Source organism: Protomyctophum bolini (assembly GCF_963924005.1).
Source record: "Protomyctophum bolini genome assembly, chromosome: 3".
Taxonomy (NCBI): Eukaryota; Metazoa; Chordata; class Actinopteri; order Myctophiformes; family Myctophidae; genus Protomyctophum; species Protomyctophum bolini.
In genome coordinates this window covers 15,493,086-15,514,415 of record NC_137864.1, presented here as the reverse complement: position 1 = coordinate 15,514,415, position 21,330 = coordinate 15,493,086, and the positions used below count along the sequence as shown (strand labels likewise).

At 42.8% G+C, this 21,330-nt stretch overlaps 1 protein-coding gene across 2 annotated transcripts; it reads right to left on the bottom strand.

Annotated features, from left to right (window-relative positions):
• Positions 1-2,652: 2,652 nt before the first annotated feature.
• Positions 2,653-21,162, bottom strand: lcorl (ligand dependent nuclear receptor corepressor-like). Of its 2 annotated transcripts, XM_080760254.1 has the most exons (8): positions 20,987-21,157; positions 19,220-19,285; positions 18,834-18,922; positions 18,138-18,264; positions 16,351-16,578; positions 15,828-15,903; positions 5,028-10,294; positions 2,653-4,603 (listed from the first exon to the last, which is right to left on the bottom strand). In XM_080760254.1, the coding sequence occupies exons 1-8, from the start codon at positions 21,084-21,086 to the stop codon at positions 4,596-4,598; spliced, it is 5,961 nt and encodes a 1,986-aa protein (XP_080616380.1). In that variant the 5' UTR covers positions 21,087-21,157; the 3' UTR covers positions 2,653-4,595. The 2 variants fall into 2 exon arrangements, with proteins under 2 accessions (XP_080616380.1, XP_080616381.1); XM_080760255.1 differs by lacking the exons at positions 2,653-4,603; positions 5,028-10,294 and adding an exon at positions 10,813-14,870 and having other exon boundaries at positions 20,987-21,162.
• Positions 21,163-21,330: the final 168 nt, after the last annotated feature.

Below are 21,330 nucleotides of genomic sequence, written 5' to 3'. Positions count from 1 at the left end.
GCTCGGATCAAAAGGAAATAACAGATTAAATCATAAGATTATTGAGTGAGCCACGTCCAATATAATGTTCCCTGTTACAATTTACACCTTCAACGGTGTACATACAGCACAACATGCAAACTGTAGATTCACATCAGCATTAAATTCCAGAGCCAGAAACAGTTACTGAACATGATTCATTGCCACCCAGTCATTGGGTCCCAAAATGTCAGTAAAGTACTACTACTACTACTACAGCTTGAATCACACTAGTACACACAGCGTACAACGTACACAAGCAGCAGCAGCAAACAAATAAAGTTCCTACCTTTAGCCTTCTTCTACTTGACTTCATCAAGTGTACGTGATGCCAGGGACAAACTCTAGTTCATGATGAGCCCTCCAGTGGTGTCACTCTCCAGTCATCTCCATCCTCCACACAGTATCAATGGCACCGACCAGCATCATTCTCCTGGCTGCCATCTTCTCACTCAGTCTTGAATGTTTAGTACTGCACGTAGCAGTCTGGTGTAGTGCAGTGGTCAGGGACTTATAGGACAAGCTCTAGGCCGGGTCAAGCATTCACAGCATGTCACAGGAGTATGGACTCAGGGCTGAGAAGAGCTTGGTTGGGAGTCTGAGGTCATCACCCTGACGAGTGTACTATACTGTATCTGTGGAGCAGGTTGAGAGAGACACCATAAGCTTTGAGTATAAGTACGGTAAGTAAAAAGTTAGCTGACCAAGAGCGACATACTGTACCCTGTCACAAGTTCACTAGCTAGCAACAGCAGACAAACATACACATATAGCCTACTGCATCAGGGGCATGCAGAGAGCACTGAGGGGGCAGGGGCTCAAACCCAAGAAAAGGGTCTCTTGTGCCATTTCATGTCATTGGACAGTAAAATAGGCAATACATTCTCATTAGTTTAGTCTGAAACAAAAACAGATTGATGGCAGCCAGCACATTACAATTATAAATAATAATTATGATATAGTGGAATTATAATTAGGCCTACTTCATGTCAAATGTCTTGAAGGATATTGGGTATTTTGTCTTTTTTTTGTTGCAAAGGGCATTTTAGGAAGAAAGCTTTGGGGAAATTGGACATGCCTGGAATAGTATGCCTTGAAATAAATTGAGAGATAGAAATCTATAGATGTACAATTCAGGTTTTAACACTTTCAATTGAATTAACCCATCATTGGTAAGTTTCATACAATGATTTGTTGCTGTGACACCCCAAACAAAACATTGTGTCTGTATATATTTATTCTATAAATGTATACCTATAGGACCCAGCATGTACAGTAGCCAAGTAGGTGACCATGCACATGTCCCGCTTTGCGTGGGACAGTCCCTCATTTCCAAGACTTTTCAGGCGTCCCACAAATTGAGACTGTCCCCCACATTTGACTGGCAAGCATCAGTGTTCAAATGCCCTTGGCTTTAGTTAGTCACCTTACTCACCTAGTTGGTTTTCAGTTGTAAATGTCTCTCTTTTCCTGCAAGATGTGTTTTAAGCCTGTTAAAATAAGTTAAATAACATGAGAAATATCCCTATAGGCTACAGTATCAAGTCGGCCATGACCAAAATAATAGCATTTTTTTCAAAGGTGACACGCCACGTGTCCCCCACGTTAATTAATGCTTAGAATAGGTAGCTGACACACCTGTCTGCAGACTTCAGAATAATTAAACAAAACAAACTGCCACACACTTGCAGTTTTCACTTCCTAACACAGACTACTTTTGTTTATTTCACTCTTTTTACTACCGAACAGGAGCTCATGTCATGTCTGTCTGTTTGTTTGCAGCAAGTGTGTGTGTGTAAATTGTTGTAGCCTAGTTAGTTTTGTAAACAATATACAATAGTTTGAGTTTAATAGTTATCCTTTGTTCATGTCCTGGTCCTCAGCCAAACACTAGAACACCAATAGGTTATACTAGTCAATTTAACGTTTTAAAACTATAGTTTAAAAAAGCTGATACATAAATGCTAATCTTATAAAATACAACTTACGGTAGTTAGTTTCAAGTTCCCTTACTTCCCTAGATGACTGGGAAGTGGTAACAATTCGCTTTGCAGTTTCCACATCTGGTCTAAAGCGGATACGGAAACGTTGTGGGTGGTTGTAGAGGAGCCACACAATTCCACAATCGCCCGACATTGTATATTATTACTTGTCCACTTTTAATTATCTTTGTAATTTTGTCTGTGTGTTCATCCTACTCTGTGCTGTTTTGTTCTTCTGTATGTTTGCGTTTTCACCCTTTGACCATATCCCATAGTTAGATAAATAACATTCCAACTGCAGGGACAGAGCTGCATCAGCGATACCGCTCCGCCATCTAGCGGTTGTTAAGGGATATTTCACAATCACTTCCATCACTGCCTATTTCACTGCAAAGCTGTTCTGTACATTCAGGTTTCTGAAGTCCATTTAATAGAGATCACAATACGGATATAATTATATTATTCATCAAAACACTAGTGACACGTTATCCTATATTAAAATTGGTTACTGGTAGTGTGGAGGGTCATGGACCCCCATGTAGTAGACTAGTCATGTGCATACTTATTTTTAAATGCACTTTCACTTCAGCTTTTCAGAGAAAATTATTGATCCATTTGCTTGCCTATCTCAATTATATAAAACTTAAAACCATTATTTCAAAAGAATGTTTAATTGTTCTAATGACACAGACAACTCTTAGTTACATCTGCAAGGAACAGTATAAAAACACTTGGGGTGAGGGGGAATACAACAGAAGTTTAGCACCAGGAGTGTTAACTGCAGGATTAAAGTTGGTGTTTTTTTTATCACAAGACTTAGGTGTCCTCCCATGTTGAAATGACGGTCAAAATTACTTTTTACAAACCGAACAGTCAGGCACAAAATACACTGAAAGTTGAAGCTTTGACCTATAGACGAATATCTTGGATCAATTTACACTACCTTTCATCAAAAGCAGGAAAACAAGTCTGACCCAAGATTAGTGTTCGAGGAAAAGGCCAATGGAGGTAGGGTTCTCTTACTGCACGTCAGCAAAAAGGAAAACCTAAACAAGAAATATTCCACACATTTTCAACAGTAAATAATATTGAAATATTTATGAATTGTGACTTGTGCCATTATAAGTGCCTGTTAAAAATTACTTTCTGGGGAAAGAAGCAGTTATGAAAACATAATTGTTACTGCAACCAGCTCTTTGAACCTCCCAGCACATGGCTTGATAAACTGAAATATGACATCCTAGTCCAGCAGTACTTGTGACAGTTACAGCTCAATGACATCCATTCGTCTGTTAGCAATTAAATTATTACTACATAGTGATAGATAATCTGGATTTGTATTGCACCTAAGAGACAATCATTTTGTTTTTACAGTAGGGGTGGTAGTAGGACTCTGGATGTGCAAAGTATGGGGGGGTAGGTTGGGTGTAGTGGGAACTAAAGGATTAATCTCAGTTTGAGTAGTGCAACAGGTAAGTCTGATGTCAACATAAGTAAATAATTAATGCTTTGGGTAAAAACAAAGGAAGGAGACAATGATAAAGGTGCTCCTGTTAAAAAACGACAGATCCCACAAACCAACATAGAAATGGAAACCTACATTCTACAACTGCCATCATGCCACACTCCTCACCGTCATCACATAGCTCTCAGTACTTGGGTTATATGACGTGTAAGTATTTACACCATGTATGGCTGTGCTATTAGTCTTACAATATACTGCTCATTGACACTTTCATTCGTATGTGTGACTATCACTATTGCCATGTATTAGGGAAAGGGTCCATTTTAGTCCATTGGTTTACAATGGAACATCATTAATTATTATTGGTGTCAAAAATATAAATGGTGAATGCTTGAGAATATATTAACGTGAACATGTCTGCAATGAAACGTGTAACAAAAACAAAAGGCATATTAAAATGTGTTATTACACAGTTTTGTTGAAAGCTCCACTCCAACTGGTCAATTCAGCATTCTGTGGTCTTTTTTCCCACCTCAAAAGACTGCTGTTCTCAATAACAGACTACTGCTCTGCCTCTGCTGACATTGCTAAGGAAGTGGAAAATTGTACACCAATAAAATATTTGAAATCAATATGTTGTGCCAAATTATTTCTAGCCATATAAGCGGGATCATGTACAGTGAGGCAATGTACTGCTTCGCTGTACACTGGTCCTAATAATGAGGTATATTTGAGGGAGATGGAACTGTACTAATGCAGATTCAAATCAAGCTTTGTCCTTCATTCAACACAGCCAATTTGACAGGGCTCACTGTAAGCGCTTATGCCATTAAACTTCTGTTTGATGATTTGATCAACAATACACCTTTTCAAACAGAGAAAAATGGACGTTAAACATTAAAAAATATTCTGTACATACTTAAAAAAAGAAAAGGAAAAAAAGGAGAAAAAGAAAACACAGCTCAGTAAAAATAGTGCAACCTCAAGCTTTTGTTAAATTAGACTTCTGCTACATAACTGCTGAATGGACCAGAATGGGGTTGCCAGTCAGTGTGGTCAGCTCAACATCCAAAGGCACCTGGTTTAACCATCAGTCTCTTTTTCAAGAAGGAGCAGGCTTCCTGCTTCATTTAGCTTCCTGTCAATAAGAGAAAGAGGCAGATAAATTAAGTTGCTTGTCATTTCAAGTTTTAAAGGCCCTGTCACACTGAAATGGTTAATTAGGAGTCAAGTCAAATCATCTATGCATTCGGCGGCACCACAATTATTAAAACCTTTTTGAACTGTATCGCACCAACCCTAATAAAATGAGGGACATGCACGCACACTTGGATTGTTCTGCATACACTCTGACCACCTGCAAAGCGCTCTTTAACTTGTTACTACTTTTATACATTGTTGTCCTCATATAGCTTTTTCATCACCAGCTAAATGTTTACAAAGGAAAAGTAAAAAACAATAATGAAGCAAAGTAAGCGACATTTGCAGTGTGTCAGGGCCTTTAGACTTTGGAGAAATAAATCATTCGTAAAGGATGGGTCTACAAAAAAATCAATATTTACCAAAAACAAAGTCGCACCATCTAGGTCCGGTTAGGCCCCTCACTCGCGATTGTCTCAACATCTTCGCAGGTGGTGGTTGTGGTGGCTCAAACACAACCCCAGGACTTTTCCATTTGCCGTTCTGTCTCTCTGCCGCAACTTCATCCTGCTCCTGGCTTGCCTTTGATGAACAACTTTCAGACTCTTTAGAGGCAGTCCTCTTTTTTCTTTTCTTTCGGTTTCCCCTTTTCACAGCATTATTCTCCCCCACCAGCTCCCTCTTCTTCCCTGCAACATGGTGGGCAGAAGATGACCCATCATCCAGTGTCACTGTGCAAGAGTCCCACTCTTCCTCAGCAGCTGACTCGTTGTCCGGGCCTGGGGAGTTGATCTTCTTCAGAAACACTCTGCATTCTTTTAGTGTCTCAGGGCTCCAAGCCTTAGAGCTGAGTCTTTGCTCTTTGGGGACACTCATGGGATCAGTTTGGTCACCCGAGCTAGTGGTATAATCACTCTCTGAGCAGTCAACCAAATCGTTGGCTGATCTGGAGAATGCTTTATCTCTGGGTCGCATTTGTGTGAACACATGATAATTTAAACCACTTGCTGATCTCCATTTTAATTCCCTTCGATTGTTCCTCTGCCTCTTTGGCCACTTCTTTCTTTCTTGTGCAGTCAAGAATCTTGCCCGTGCCCGTAGCAGAGTGGCTGGGTACTTCGCAAGTTTTCGGCCTCTCCACCAAGGGGCTCCTTGATTAAGTCTTCCCGACTCAAATTTAGAAGTGAACAACTGCCGTTTGAGGCTGGATGATGATATGGACTTGTATCTGTCAAACATCCTTTTTTGAGCCCGCTGCTGCTCAGAGGGACTCTTTGGCACAGTTTTGGCAAACTTTTTGATGTGTTTGCGGAGTCGTTCTGCTTGGGGACTATGACAGAAACTTCCGTTGCTGGTCGAACGGGGGTAGTGCATGAGTTCATAAGGATTTCTGGAGCTTGTATTCTTTGTGATGGACAGAGACTGGGTTTCTGTTGTTTGCATAAACCAGGAGCAAAGCTGCTGCATACTACAGGACCGTGGTTTGCTAGGGGGACAGTCGAACAGCATTCGGACCACAGATGAATGTCTTGATGTCTTAACAATAGAGCTGCTGCTTTTTATGCCCAATCTGGTTTTAAAGGCTGCTTCTTCCTGATTTTCGATGGTGTCTGAGACCCAGGTGTCCGAGACCAGTCGTATCCTTCTTGCAAGTTCCTGGTTCAAGGTATTTTCATCAGCTGATGCTGCCCACCATCTTAGAGTGTCTCCAGGAGGAAAGATGGAATCTACAGACACTTTAGCCATCCGGTGCACATCCTGACATGTGCGTTTTCTCCCCATCTTAACCTGGTTTTTCCCCCCTGAGGTTCCTTCATCCCCTTGAGCCTCCTCTCGTCTCCTTTGGTTGCTGGCCTTGTTCAGAAGAAGCTGTTTAGAGCGCCGCAAGAGAGCTGTGCTACGGCTGTAGCACTTTGGGGTGGAAGTGGCCACAGAGTGCAGCAGGTAGATTGAGGGTTTCCTCACCCTCACGGAGTGACGCACTGCTACAGGTCGATCTGACTGTTTATCTTCACTTTGATCTCTTGCCTCTGTCTTAGTTTGTAGGTTGATTGTCTGGGGCTCTTTGGCAGACGGGACATCTGGCAGTTGTACTTTCTTATGACTTAATGTTTCTGGAGATTGCCTGGCATCCCGGTTAATCTGAATCTTGCGTTGCCGTGGCGATACAGGTGTAAACGTTACCGAGATTCCAGAAATCTTCACTTTTGCTGGTCTCCCTGGCTTCCTCATGGGTACAGCATCCTGACGCCTCTGACATTTGATGTTGCTGCTGGAATGAGGAGTACACTCCTTGTCTTTCACAGGTCTGACCAAGTTCAACTCCTGTAAGGCAGGCTTGGCCTCAGAGACATGCAGTAAATTGACTGAGTCATCACTTCTGTCCAGACACTGTTGATCCTCATGGAGCTCGGTGTGGAGCTGGCCATCACTCTCAGACACCAGCCTTTTGTTCCTTCTTGATCGCCCATAAAATACAGTTATTTTGAGATTCTTGTTTGTTTTCTCCTCCATATCGGACCCTGAAATGCTATTCAATGTTTCTGAATTCGACGCCCCTTTCACTTGATCGGGACCCTTCTGTTTACGCGGTCGACCAATGGGCCTCTTCACCTTCTTCTCCAGCTGTGGTCCCAGCTTCTTGGGCCGGCCCGGGCGCCTCTTTGGTGGAGTCGTTTCATGTACAGCTAGTGGGACGTCTGGTCTGTGGTTTTCAGTTCCTACTGTACGCTTGGGCGGTGTACAGTCCCCTGATCTGCGGGCACCTACTTTAGGAGACAAAGACAGTGAACGGGCTGGTGAATAAGCAGATTTGGGTGAGTTGGTGAGAGATTTGGGTGGTGTGCCGACAGATTTGGGTGATGTGCCGACAGATTTGGGTGATGTGCGGATGGATTTGGGTGGTGTGGTGACAGATTTAGGAGGTGTGGTGACAGATTTGGATGGAGTGGACACAGATTTTGGAGAGGACGAGGCAGAATTTAGTGGTGAGGATTTTGTTGGCGATTTGGCAAACTTATTAACTGGACACTTGGCCTTTTCTGGTGAGCCAGCCCATGAAGATTCTTCACATGGGTCAAATGCTTCCTCTAGCCGTCCACTAGAGCCCGATGCAGCTGACTTCAGGCTATATTTTAAACCTTTCTCATCCATTACAGGAGATACATACATGAGCTTAATTGGGCTTGTGTAGTCTGTGTGATGAGTCTGAACACAAGTGTTTGTGCCATTAGAGCTGCAACTACGTAGCTTTGAGTGTTTTTGCCGTGTTCTGTAAGCCTCAGACTTCTGCTGTAGCACTGGTAATGCCTGTAATCTGGTGCCACCATCTCTCTTATAGTGTGCACTAGGTTTAGAAAGACGCTTCTCGGTGGCAACCACCGTTTCTGGACTGACATGCCGTTGTTCCTCAGGCTCAGATGATCTAAACTGTTTATCAGGTGTTGATTCAAAGGCAAGCTCCCCTGTGGGCTGGGATGAAGACAGCATGGCCGTATCTCTCGATTCAGGTAAGTGGTCCATGACACTTGGGTTTATAGAGCAGGTGTCTGAGTTTACAGCATTCAAACTGCTGTCCTTGGTCGGTCTCTGGTTGAAGATACTCTCAGAAAAACAAGCAACAAAGTACATCTTCCTGGGCTCTGTTACATATGAAGAGAACCGTTGAGGAGGGACTATGTTTCTCCTGGATCTCCCCGCTTGTCTCGAGCTGCCAGGTTGACTCATGGCTTTCCTCGTCTTGCCGACCAGCCTATGCTGACATGTACTTCTGGCTGGTATATTGTCACTACCACACTGACCCGATGATGCATGCTCTTGGTTCCTACCATCTTTGTCACAAGCACTGCTACAGCCTGGGGGTTCTTTTTTCCAAACAGGGATGTCAGCTTTGTTCTGCAGCTCAATGGTGGGTACTGGGGTACAGAGAGAAAAATGATCTTTTCTCTCAGTGGCTATCTCCTTTTCTGTCACCTCTAATTTAATGGTGTTCATCTCAATTTCCTCTGTAACAATCACAGTCTCTATTTTTTCCTTTATTTCACTCGGCTCCTCTTCCTCCGACTCCTTTAGCAATTTCACCAGCTTGTGTTGTGCACAACCTTTTCCCTCTTGCATTTCTGTCACACAAACGAATTCTTTGACCCCCAGCATGTCACACTCTGTGCCTAAAGCTGCTTTGATGTTGACAATCTCCTGTTCCTTTGCTTCTTGGATCCCAGTTTCTCCTTCAGGTTTTTCCTCAGGAGGGTTTATATCCGAGCTGAATGTTGTTGGAGTAACATTATTGCCATCTTTCAATCGCACCTTCTTTGGTAGCAACAGCTTCCTCTTACAATAAGATTGGTCAAGCATAGCGAGCTCCCGCTTGATTTGCAACGTGTGTCGTCGGTTTATGGCGGGGTCGAGAGGCATCGTCATGGCAGCCAGCGCCTCCTGTCTCCGGCGGGAGCGAGTGTTAGGAGACTTGGCTTCACTGCTGTCATGGCGGTGGAGCAGCTCACTGAGGTCATAGTCACTATCGCTGCCTTTGTGAAGGACCGTGGTGATGATGTCACTCAAATGCTCATCAGCAGGAGATTGAATGCTCCGAATGGCCGGGGGTGTCAGCGGGCACTGCTTTCCAAGATTGTGGACAGTTGAGGAACTCAGAGGTGGGTCCTTCTCCAGAGGTTTGATTGTCTCTAGTTTCTCATTGAAACGCTCCACAACATCCTGCAGTAATCTCCCACTTGAGCTCTGCTCTGCCCAATCTCTTTTTGGATACTTGTCTTCAGTGGCCAAATCTGTGTCCTGTCCGCTTATATGCACCGGAACATCTTCGACCTCAAGATGGAGGGACATGTCTCCCCCCTCATCTCTGTGGTGTTGCAAGGAAGGAGGCTTTTCCTCCATTTCCTTGTTGATGTCCGAGGGGATGGGGGAAAGCGGGGGAGGGGAGGGACTCTGCTCTCTCTTTAGCACAGGACATGGAGGGTCCCCGTCTTCAGGCCCTCCCTCTACTGCTTGGGTGCAGACATGGTTGGAATAGCGGTGACACGGATGGTTACAGCAGAGCGACGAGGCTGGGCACACCGACGACGAGGCGCATAACCTGGGGGAGGTGGAGCAGAGCGAGGGAGACGTGGATAGAGAAGGAGAGGAGGCAAATGAACAGACCACCTTGTTTATACGACCGACGGCCAGGCTTTGGCAGGCGATACAATGGAGGCTCTTCAGGCATATCACGGGGTAGGCTGCCACACTGCAGCTCTGCACACAGCAACAGCCTGAACCATGAGCGGCTTGGTTTTTACAGTCAGTGAAACGGCAGGGATGGGCGCTACAAGTGGATTTAGAGTCTGCTGGGGGGAGCGTGTTGCTTTTAGGACCAGTGTGGTCACAGTCTGAAAGCGGGTAGTGAGGGCTGGTGCCACAGGGTTTACAATCAGCGTAACCAAATGGGAGTGGGGTGGCGTTGTCCTTTAGTACTACCCCATGGTGGCAGCAGTAAGACTCATTCTGACTGGCGGGCCTCTTTTGGGGTAAAGGCAGCAGTCTTTCCTGGTGCGCCAGTTTTAGGATTTGGTAGAGCAGTGAACGATGAGCTGGACAGAGTGAGCAGAAAACGGCTTCCAGAGCAGAGCTCCGTTGGCGAAGAACCTCCTGCTTAGCGGGATCCCTCGACTCTTCTGTAACAGCCAACGGGAAGCTAGAGGCAGAAACACAAAAATGGGTGTAAAAGAGAGTTTATGCATATTAGCTAAACACTATTGCTATGGGCAGAAATGGTGCACATACAGAAGATCCACTTAAGCCAATAAGCCATTAAGACCTGAGGGAGATTATACAACTGCATTCAAATAAAAAAATAGCAGATGTACAAGCTTGCAGTGCATCACTTCGTGAGTGAGCTTGTACATCTATTTTTTTTTATCTACACAGATGCTTTCCCGGTTTTAATGAAATAACTTTCTCTGACAGCATTCACTTGAGCAGCACCTCATTTGTACAGGAACATAGATCTACAAGCTCACAACACAAAGCACTGGGACATGTTATGAGCTTGTAAATTGTCTATTTCCGACGCACAAGACACTCAGTGAGTGCAACAAATGCATACAAACTTACAGAAGAACTATACAGAATATTATCTTACATTATCTTAAGACTATCCATATTTAAGGCCCCAAATTAACAACTTGTGTGTTAAATAACCACAGGAACATGCGATATTACAGAACCTTTTTATTAGTTATTAATGAGTTGCTGAAGGCAAAAGATAACATTCTGCTAAAGGCAGAGGGGAACGATTGTAGCAACGCTCAAAACCAAGGTAACTTTCAACACCACCAACAAATCAACAATAAAACAAAAAACATTGCTAATTGCCAAATTAGATCATTTCTTGCAAGCAATACACTGTCACTAAGTCAAGTCGCTCATGATAATAACATCCACAAATTTATGTTGAGTTTGGTATTTTCAGGGATTTACATTTCTATTAGAAAAGTCAATGGGATAACAGAGTTGGATATTTTGAGACACGTTACACAATAGTAACGTAGTGTAACTCTTTTTAGATTGGCCTAAAATAAAACAAAATGTCATATCAAGAATTTAATCTTAACATAAGCACTAATTAACCACAATGTTAAGGGGATTAAGTTCTGGACAAAATAAATTATTTATACAGGCTAACATTTAAAAGCCTTCATGCAATTGCAGCAATACACATTTCACATTGCATCAAAGTGCTTTATTACAAATTAACAACTACCACAATCTATTAAAAATCACAGTTCTGAAGCACAATCAATAAATAAGTATGCGGCAACACAAAACATTTCACAATAAAAAAAACTGCTTATAATAAATCATAGTGCAATAATTACTTTATGCATAAATAACCGATTTCCGTTATGTAATTTCTTAGATTTGTCAGAGTTCCATAATAAAAGTAGTAGGCCCAATTAAAAAACAAGGCTGTTAACGGTATTGAGGAGTGTTACAAGAATAAACTGCAATAAAACCATAGTTGTGTACCAATAAAAGTATTTTTCGTCTAAGTTCCTTAGGCTAATCAATAAAATGGCTTATTGATATAAATAGCAGATAATTCCCAGAGTAGAGAGACAACGTGCTGCACTTTGCAGTAGCCCCAGAGACAGGCACTGGTGTATTGTTATGAGCAGACATTCAGTATTGGTTTAGTTGCCAGGGATACAGGGTTGAAATGCCACTGAACCTGAACCAGATCATGAACGACAAAAAACTGCTAGCCTTTAAATAACAAAGAACAAACACAAAACAGTCAAATAACGAGGATAAATACAATGCTAAGAACATGGGGTAGAGTTCATAATATACCCTTTTCTTTCTTTTTTTAAGTTTAGTTATTTAATCAAAGTCAGTCAAAACATCGGAACCTAGTATGGTTGGTGTTCTGCTCTCATAGAGCAGGCAAGTTTAAGGTGTTATGACACTGGTGATTTTACACGTATGCGTTATTCCTTGAGAGAGACAGAGCTCATAATTGTTCCTTGGAGAAGAGCTCATGCCCCAGCATATTCAGCATAAAAGACAATATGAAGGCCTTGATATGAAACCGGACATTGGGCTACGGGCAGGCAATAAGTTAAGCCCAGAGAGGTATATGTGGCAATGAGGTTAGAGAGAAAGACAGGCAGTCTGACATCCCAGCAAGGTAAGAGAAAGCAGCTTTGTGTGAGTAGCTATCGGGTAACCCTGAACTTCTGCTTTGGTTGTATAGCAGAACTAATGGAACGCAGCCATTTGAGATTTGGAAATGATTTAAGAGATAACATTTAGGATTTCCCAGACACAGAAAATCTAACCTAAGCGTGATAGGTTGAGTCTTTTCATTTTCTTTCATTTATGCCACTAGCTTTCCACAAACAGTAAATTGCAGTCACAATGAGCGTCATTAATTTACCCTATTCACGGGTAATCCGATTACTCTTTTCATTGCAATGTGACCAGAGAATCACAATTGTGTTGATAAAAAAGGCGTTTGTATTTTAACTATACGTCTCTATGCCTATGAAATTTTGTAGTTTTAAGCAGCAGTCATGTATGAGGTTGACCGTAATAATACAGCTACAGAATTTGTAAATAATCCATCTGCAATAAAACATCTTTTACAAACAATACACATTCACAAAAAATGGATCATTCCCAAGCTTATCAGAGCATATTTTTCAAACATGCTTCACACATATGCATTCCAACGACCCAATACAAATCTTCAGACTAGCTTTCACAAATGGAGGGAAAAATGTGCAGACACAAAATGGCTTTAAAGTTTAACACATTAAACCTATTGTCCATATTCTGGGGGCGAACATTCAGCAAAAATAGCAGATCTACATCTACAAGCTCACAATGCGCCGTGTTTTGAGTTTATAGATATAGGCTATTTTCAGCAGGATTTGGTGTAAATGGATGAGAGGATCAAGTATAGAGCCCTGGGGGGGATCCTGGTCAATGAAGTATATAGGATTTAAGTGGTTATGTTAATCTCTTACAAAGTTTCATCTCCAGACGAGGGTGTAGCCACCAGAGCAGCTATCCGTGTCTTATAATAGCAGTGAGTTGATAATGTGTTAAAATGGCTCTATAAGTCACTTCATTAGCCTGGGTGAGCTACCCAGAGAGAAAGCTGCAAATGACAATCATCGGCGCCCCAATAACTTGGAGCTTAAGAGTTGAATCACACCTGAATAACCTAATAGCCAGAGAATATGACGGTCAGACTGAGGGTTCTGCAGCTGTGTTTCTCACTAGTGACCCCAGTCAAAGTAGGACAATATGTCATCACAGTGACACATGCTTTCAATCTTACCAGCAAAAAGATTAGTACAAAATAATACAAATCACAAGATAATCAATGTCACTCAGTGTCTGAACAAATATTACCGTGGCTTGAGTCCTCTCACTTGTTAGTTTAAGTTTGGTTTGACTGAAAATGTCAAATAACTGCAATTGAATTATGGACAAGCTGGAGCACAGGACCAGGACTGAGAAACACAGCTGGATGTGTGACCATCACATTACAACAGACACACAGTTTAAAGACCTGAATAGTAATTGTTTTTATATAAAAAGGCATGAGTTGTGTTTAAACAAAGTGTCTCCAGAAAACATCTATCCTGTAAGAGTGAAGAGTCCCATGTGGTGCAGAGTTCTAGAGCCCTTGGCATGTCTAGGCCTAGAACCTCTTCGCTGCAGCAGCGGGGGCGATAGTCCCTGAGTTGGTGGAACCAGTTATGTTACCAGAACCAGAGGAATTGGAGTTGGACGGACAGGAGTTGGCAGATTTCTTCTTGGGTGGATTCTTGAGTGTTCCCGTGCGCTCTTTGACTTTGTACTCCAGTGTGCTGTGGGGAATGCCATAAACCCCCTGGGCCTTGGACACGCTCATGCGGCCTCCCATCACCATGGTTATGGCCTCCTCCAGTAGATCATGGTCATACTGACGGTAGCGGCCACGTTTCTTCCTTGGCTCCTTGGCCTTATCACGGCGATCAGCCCCCTCTTCGGAATCATCAAGTGAGGAGCCCCGTGGGCCAAGGCGGTGAGGTGATTGGTTAGCCCCTCCAATGGAGAGGTCTGGCAAGAAAAGAGGTTTAAGTTTGAAGAGAGCCGAGGGTCTAGCAGCAGCAGTGGATGCGACTGAATTGGGAGTGCCCTCCGCTAGTGAGAGGTGGTGGTGCAGGGCTTCGTTGTAAGGCTCAACAAGGCTTGGCCTGTTGTGGTCAGAAACAGAGCGGACCTGAGGGATACGGAGAGGCGTGGCCATCTCCAGGCTGGGATTGGGGCTGGGTGGAGGCTGAAGGGCATCCCTGAGGTGGGGGAAAGTGAGGGAGAGGGTCTTCTGTAGACTGCTCTGCTGATGTAAGGACAGGGAGGACGAGAGGGAGCGAATGTCTCCGTTCTCTTCCACTGCTCCCCCAATTTCGGCCCGCTCCGCCCAAGCCGCCACCTTCTGCAGGACCAGACGCGCCTCTCCGCCCAGCATCGACGACATCACATTGTACGAAGTGACCTCGTCCCTGCCATCGCCACTTCCCGGCGTGAGGCAGCGCAGGAGCCCCAGGCTGCCTTCCAGGCCCTGTCTCAGTGTGTGGAGCGGTATCCCATAGAGCAGGGCGGCTCGCTGCTCTGCAAGCCTCCCTGAGCGTACATCCTTCAGGGCCTTGGACAGCAGCCCCTCGGACAGCTCCCAGCTCCTCTCAACGTACTCCTCCCTCTGCCTGCGCTGCCTCCTAGGGATGGGAGGACCAAACAGCAGGGTCAGGATGGAGGAGATGGAGGGGGGGTTTGGTTTTTGGCATAGGGGAGAGTGGGGGGGCAGAGCGAGGGGTCCACTCCTTTATTCCTTGTCTTGGTAACATCACTGCATCTCTTATGTCTGTATGTGTTTGTTTCAGGGTTTCTTGTCTCTTACATATGCACGCTGCTGCGTGTCTCTCACACACACACACACACGCACATTCTGTGTGTGGCAAAGCCTCTTCACGTCCATGTGGGACAGTCTGTGAATGGCTGTGGTTACTCTGGCACACAACCCCTGTAGCTTTGTGATATTCTTCAGTGGGCTTGAGGCTTGAGTAATCAGACTCATTACTGGAGGTCACTACAAAGGAGGTAAAATCGCTGTGACGTAGTCCAGTGTTCTGTTCATTGTTCAATCCTTAGCTGCTGGCAAATTACTGTGACACTGTTGTGACGTTACCGCTCAACAAGAGATAAAAGAGTCAACCCCATAGATTTCCAACACCAAAGCACAAACAAGGCCTAAAATAATAATGACTTCAGCACTACAGAACAAAGCACACCACTGACAACCTAGTGTGTTCATATGAATCAATACAGAAGCATTCATCAGCGGACTTCTTTGCGAAACAAAACAATATGAATAACTATTGAACGTCTATCGTCTCAAACCAAAACTACGGTGGGGGAAATATGATCATTCCCAGTCAGAACTGGGAGCTTGACACATGATCAGTGGCATGATTTACCCATTCGATATTAAATGTGTGTGTGTACAGTATATAGCAACATTGACGTTTTTCAGAAAACTTTAGAAGCCGTTTTTAGAATCTGCCTCAGTCCTAAATGGGTTAAACCAGATTTCATATTAGAGTTCATCGTTTCCCCCCTTAATTTTTATTTGAGTCATACAGGAAAGCACTTAAAATAGATTTTACAGCACTCACCCTGAGGCTTTATGATTGGATGACAATGACACCACTGAGCAGGCAGAGTTCCTCTTGGAGAGGTCAAGCACACCATCTGTAAGAGAGAGAGAAGGGTATAAAAAATGGCTGTGGACAGCAAGTCATCAAGTAATGGCCTGATGTTTGATGATGGCATTAAATGTGTTGGCTTGGTTTATATGTGCGCAGTATGAATATACTTCCATACAGCAATAACAGAGCTTCTAAGCCCAAGTGTTTAACTTCAAATGTTATCAATTGACAAAGTATATGCTTTGGTCCTCCAACTATCCTTATCTTCTAGTGAGGGAGGAACTCTCCTTTAAAGTCCTGTGAGGTGGCAACTCCCTTTTACGGTTCCATTCTCAAGGTCGGTGTGTCGGCAGATCCATGCCAGTCTTTGGAATTACCACGATAAGTCACAGGCTCACAGCCTTAGAACTTTGAAGTAACTGACACAAATGTACTTGATAGATATCTTTGAAAGAGTCTTTCGTTCAGTCCAAATAAATGAGATGAGTACCTGGCAGAGGTTCCCTGGTGGTTTCCTGTTTACGGGTCACTGTGAGGTCCAGAGGTGCGTCTGGGTCAGCATCGTCCGACAGAGATGAGGAGGTGTCGGTAGAGGGGCCATTCATAGTGGTGTGGAGGTGGCTCTTTGAGGCATACTCCAGGGCAAACTGATGGATCATCTTCTTCATCAGTTCCTGAGCAACCAGAGGGATGTTGGGATCGCAGTTCAAGGGCACATCTGGCAAAAGAAAGGGAGATACGGATAACATAAAACAGAGTAGAGCATCCAGTCATTTATCATCAGTTCTTTAGCCCAAAAGACAAGTAATACAATGAAAATAGAATGATGAATTAATACATTAAATAAATATAAGCTGTTGTATTATTAGGTCATCATAGGATAAATTCCTAGAACTTTTAACATTGTCTAACAAAACAAATTAAAACATTCCCTGAAGGGCGAGTCCAGACTCTGATAAACAAGAATGGACAGCAGCTATAACTTCAGAGGACTGGATTACAAAGCACTTTCAATGTGTAATGGATTAAAATTACAAAATGAGCCTTTTCAATGATTTTGACGATGTGTTTTACCGTTGTTGTATAATTGAAATGGCTGAATGTAGTTGGGGAAATAAGAGTGACATATCCTGACATTTTCAACTACCTCATAGTGAATTCTCCAGATTAATATTAATAATTAGTCTTGCAAGATGCTGTTTGGATAATATTCCACAAATAAATAGCCTATAAAACAAAACAAAATGTATCTGTGGACCGTGACGTATATACCACTTTAACTTGAGATTTACGATGCTAGCACTTTTGACACAGTATACATAGTGGGTTGTATATTGAGGTGGCAGGTATGTATGCGACATTAAATAAGACAAATCAAATCATCAAACAGCTGGTAGAGAGTGAAAGGTCAAGTTTACTAAGCATTGATGTTTTAAGGGGTTAATTGACAAATATTAATTGGAAATATGCATAAATAAATAAAATCATTCATTTACACACAAAATACATCTATGGAAAGCTTTAATCTGCAACACAATTTTATACAATATGTAGTGGAAGATACTACATATTAGACCAGGACAGCTGACCATAGACGAGGACAGCACGCCACGCCATTGTTTTCTAAATGAAGCCTAAATTAATCGTACTATATCATATATGCAGTCCCAAAATGGAACCGGATATGAATGCCAATAGAATTAATTTCCGGTTCCATTTGGGGAGCGGATATAGAAGGATGGGGGCCAGAGAGGGGGTGGGTCAATGGGTGAGCTCCTCAGCATACCCCATTTTATCATCCATTTAAAAATGGGACCATCATTTACCAAAACGCATATCATGGTGATTGAAAGAAGACTTTAAACTAGTGACTGGAACAATGTTTATTTAAATGTTAAGTGTAAGTTCGTCCAAAAAGCCATCCGCTTGAATAGTGTTATTGCTTCCGACAGCAGCACTGGCAGGGGAAAACAGCGAGAACACAGCCCTTTAAAATGAACTGTGGTCTTCCTATATGGCCTCAATTGACAAGCCGGATGCTAGCCACTTGGTTATGACAGGTCTATGAAAAGTATCTGTTCTATTGTAACACTATTGTGCCCAGCCGTACCTGATCTTGACAGAGGCCAACCCTGATGTATAAAAAGTACATGCCGATTTTCAGGGATCAAATATAAGCTCAAGAATGTGTAGAATCCCTTTTAACAGATGAGTATTTCAGCACAGAGACATGGCAGTGATTTCAGCACCAGACAAGGTCAGGAGATATAAACTCACCTTTCTTGTGAAACACAGCTTGGAGAAATGTGTGGGCCGTTAGGTTGCCTTCAGAATTATTTGGGGCCTGAGAGGGAGAGTATTCTGAGGGGGAGGACAGGGGGGAGGCGGCTGCAGGACACTGATCCTATGAGAGACAGAGAATGAGATTACATTACTGAAAAATAGGAATGCTGTTATTTCCCCATCCAGAGGCATTGACCAAACTCAGAGATTCTAGATTAATGTTGAGCTTAATATCAGAGTTATCCAGTGGTTTTCAACATGTTGTAGCCCACAGCACAACAATGGCAGTATCTAAATCTCAAGGCAAACCTGAATTATTGATAGCAAAAACAGCCGATATCCAAGCTCACAACAACCCTTCAGGGGGCTGGATAATAGTGTGTGAGTATGTATATGTATGTAAATATTTTATTTTTATGACATGGTCAAAAACAGGACCCCAGATTAAGTGGTTTATAATATATTTTTAGGATATAGAATTGTGGTGAAAATTAGTGAGCACAAAGTAGGCTACTGATATAGTAAATAATTCATAACTTTTTGTATAATTGTATATATTTAAATAATGTTTGGTTGTCACAAAACCCCGGGCATTGAATCGTAAAAGCTGAACTTGAACTTTGCTTGACTGGCACTAAGTGCAAATCCAGCAGTGGCAGTTTCTATGCTTAGCCTGAATCCAAATCTTACAGTGAGTTTATCCAGCGGCAGGTTACAGAACGAACAGTAAGAGCAGCTGGCTTCAATTGTCCAGTCATCCACTTCTTCAGGTTCACAGTCTGAAAGACGCAAACACAAACATAGCATTACAATCACAACATACCTCGCAGACCTCCGTTGTAATGAAATACTAATGTTATCATTACTTCATTAGCTCACGCTAGCTATCTTTCTTGAGAAACGTTAATAATTCAATCACGATGCGATGGAATTTCAGAAATCAGATGCGAACCTCAGATGTCTGATCAGAGACGTAGTTTTCGAGTAAAGAGCCATAGCAGATCCTAATTATAACAGTAGTCTATGCATGCACGGCAATTTGTTAGAATACCCACGTAAAAATAAACAAAACTCACCGTCAAATATATTGAGGTCTCTTAGCAGCAATGGGCCATAGATTCCCTCAAGAATGCTTTCAAATCCTGCAAGAAACAATGAACACACTCAATTACCTAACGTTATTTGTTTTGACAAAAAACAAATAAAAAGCTTACATTCTTCATATTTATGTCAGAAGAGATTTAATGCAAAACAGGAAAGGGCGCACACCAGTGTTGGTGAGGTGCTGGCCTAAGGCAGTAAACAAGGAAAAATAAGAAAAAGGCTGCACACTCGTAGCCACGATGCTGTATATTTATTGACAAGAATCCAACGTTTCGACCTAGGTCTTCTTCAGGGAAGAAGAGATGTAATGAAAATGTTTAAATATTTTTTTCTTTCTCTTGTATAACTATTAGAAGGTATGTTTTTGTGTTTCCCATATTCCATCCTGATTGGCAAAGATTGGAACAAACAAACATGTTTATATTACTCCTAAATATTCCTATCCTCCTGATGGGAAAAAAGTGCCCAGAAGTGCACTTTTTCTAGTTTTATTTATATTAGGAGCACATAGTGTTATTTATTTGTATGATTTATGTTCTTCATGTCTCTTATGTGCTTTTATCTTTTTAAATGTTGGCCCTGGGAGCTGTGTCCCAAGGCTCCCTATACAGTCATGCAAATGCAAAATAAAGTCTCTTGGTTTACAAGGTTACTGTATCTATATTAGAAGTCAATGTCAAGTTCAAGTTAAAGACAATATGCATGCATTGTCTTAAAGTTTTACAGACCCAAATATCGCCTTACAATTTGCTGATACAATCAACATGTAAACCTTCTTCTGTGCCTATTTATTTTTTACACATATTTGTCACGTGATATTTCTGCAAATCTATTTTGCAAGTCATTACTTTGACACATGCGTGACAAGCACATTTCAATACCAATGTTGCCGTTTTTTTGTTTCTAGTCAAGTATTTGTGAGATGGAGATGTCATTCCACGAGAAACCAAAAATCTCCCTCCCTCCGTTTCCAATAAATAGACCAATAATAGTCCAAGGATGAAGGAGGGTTTACACCTGATCCTATATAGTCCTAATCAGCTGTTAAGACCACTGCCGAATAAGCTCTGCGCATAACACCAAGTTCCTCAACAGTTAATTAAATCTAGTTTAGCTAGAAAACAGTAACGTTGACAACAAAGCCTTGTTCAAAGGATCAAATAGTCACGTGTCCAACCGTTACCGGAGGCCGCTGCCTGCTTGGATCCGTTTATTGTCTCATTAAACGGTACTATCCAACATTACACTCCCCTCCCCCAAAATATCGTTATAATAATATCTAGCTTGCTAGCGCAGCCCGTAGCATGTCACTCACCGCCTGACACCGTGTTATACCTAAGTAATAAATTACGTTTACCAGCCAAACCAAACGTTAGTTAGTTGCACAACATACTGTTTATTTACATTTGATGTACTCAAACAAAACATTGTCACACTCTTTTCCATCCGATCACAGGGTGTATTTTTGTTTTGTTTTTACGCAAGCCGACTGAGAGTAGCTCAAGGGGGACAAAGAAATGGGCCAACACAGAGATGGCTAGCTCGGCAAATAGCAAAATGTTAGCCTGCCAGTGTAGCTGGCCACCTATTAGTGCCAGGCTACTAGCTTGCTAAATTGGTTAGCTCACTTTAGCTAGCCGCAGCAGCAGCTGTCACGCTTGCTAATTGACCAAAACACTCCCGAGCCTGCGGTGTCTCCCCAATAATGTCAACTTTTCCCACTTCCACACGGCTCTTACCGACGCAGTGGATCAACGTATGCCGCCAAGAGTCGAGTTCGCGCCTGAAACCCTTCCGTTCTGCCGTGCATTTGCCGCTACGGCACTGTGCAGCCGCCATTCTGCCCGCCGTCCTCCTTCCCCCTGCCCTGCTCTCTCTCTCTCTGGACGTCACCAGCAACAGTCAGTCGCTAGGATCAGCTTCCAACCACAGCCATCGTCTCCTCGGCTTGCTTCACCCGCACCTGGAAAGTCTAGTGCTCAGATCCGGTCTAGAGCCCGCCCTAGTGGCTCTACGCAGTGTTGCCAGATATTGTGTGAGAGTGGAGTGAGTACTGTATGTATTAGACCTGTAGACCAGTGGC

What these genes read in the sequence shown, in the direction of transcription:
- lcorl (XM_080760254.1), bottom strand. Translation starts at nt 21,086, where the DNA reads ATGGCGGCTGCACAGTGCCGTAGCGGCAAATGCACGGCAGAACGGAAG. An exon ending in CACCAGGGAACCTCTGCCAG is followed by an intron (nt 15,904 to 16,350) that starts GTACTCATCTCA and finishes TCTCTCTTACAG; the next exon opens with ATGGTGTGCTTGACCTCTCC. An exon ending in TCCAATCATAAAGCCTCAGG is followed by an intron (nt 10,295 to 15,827) that starts GTGAGTGCTGTA and finishes TTCTGCCTCTAG; the next exon opens with CTTCCCGTTGGCTGTTACAG.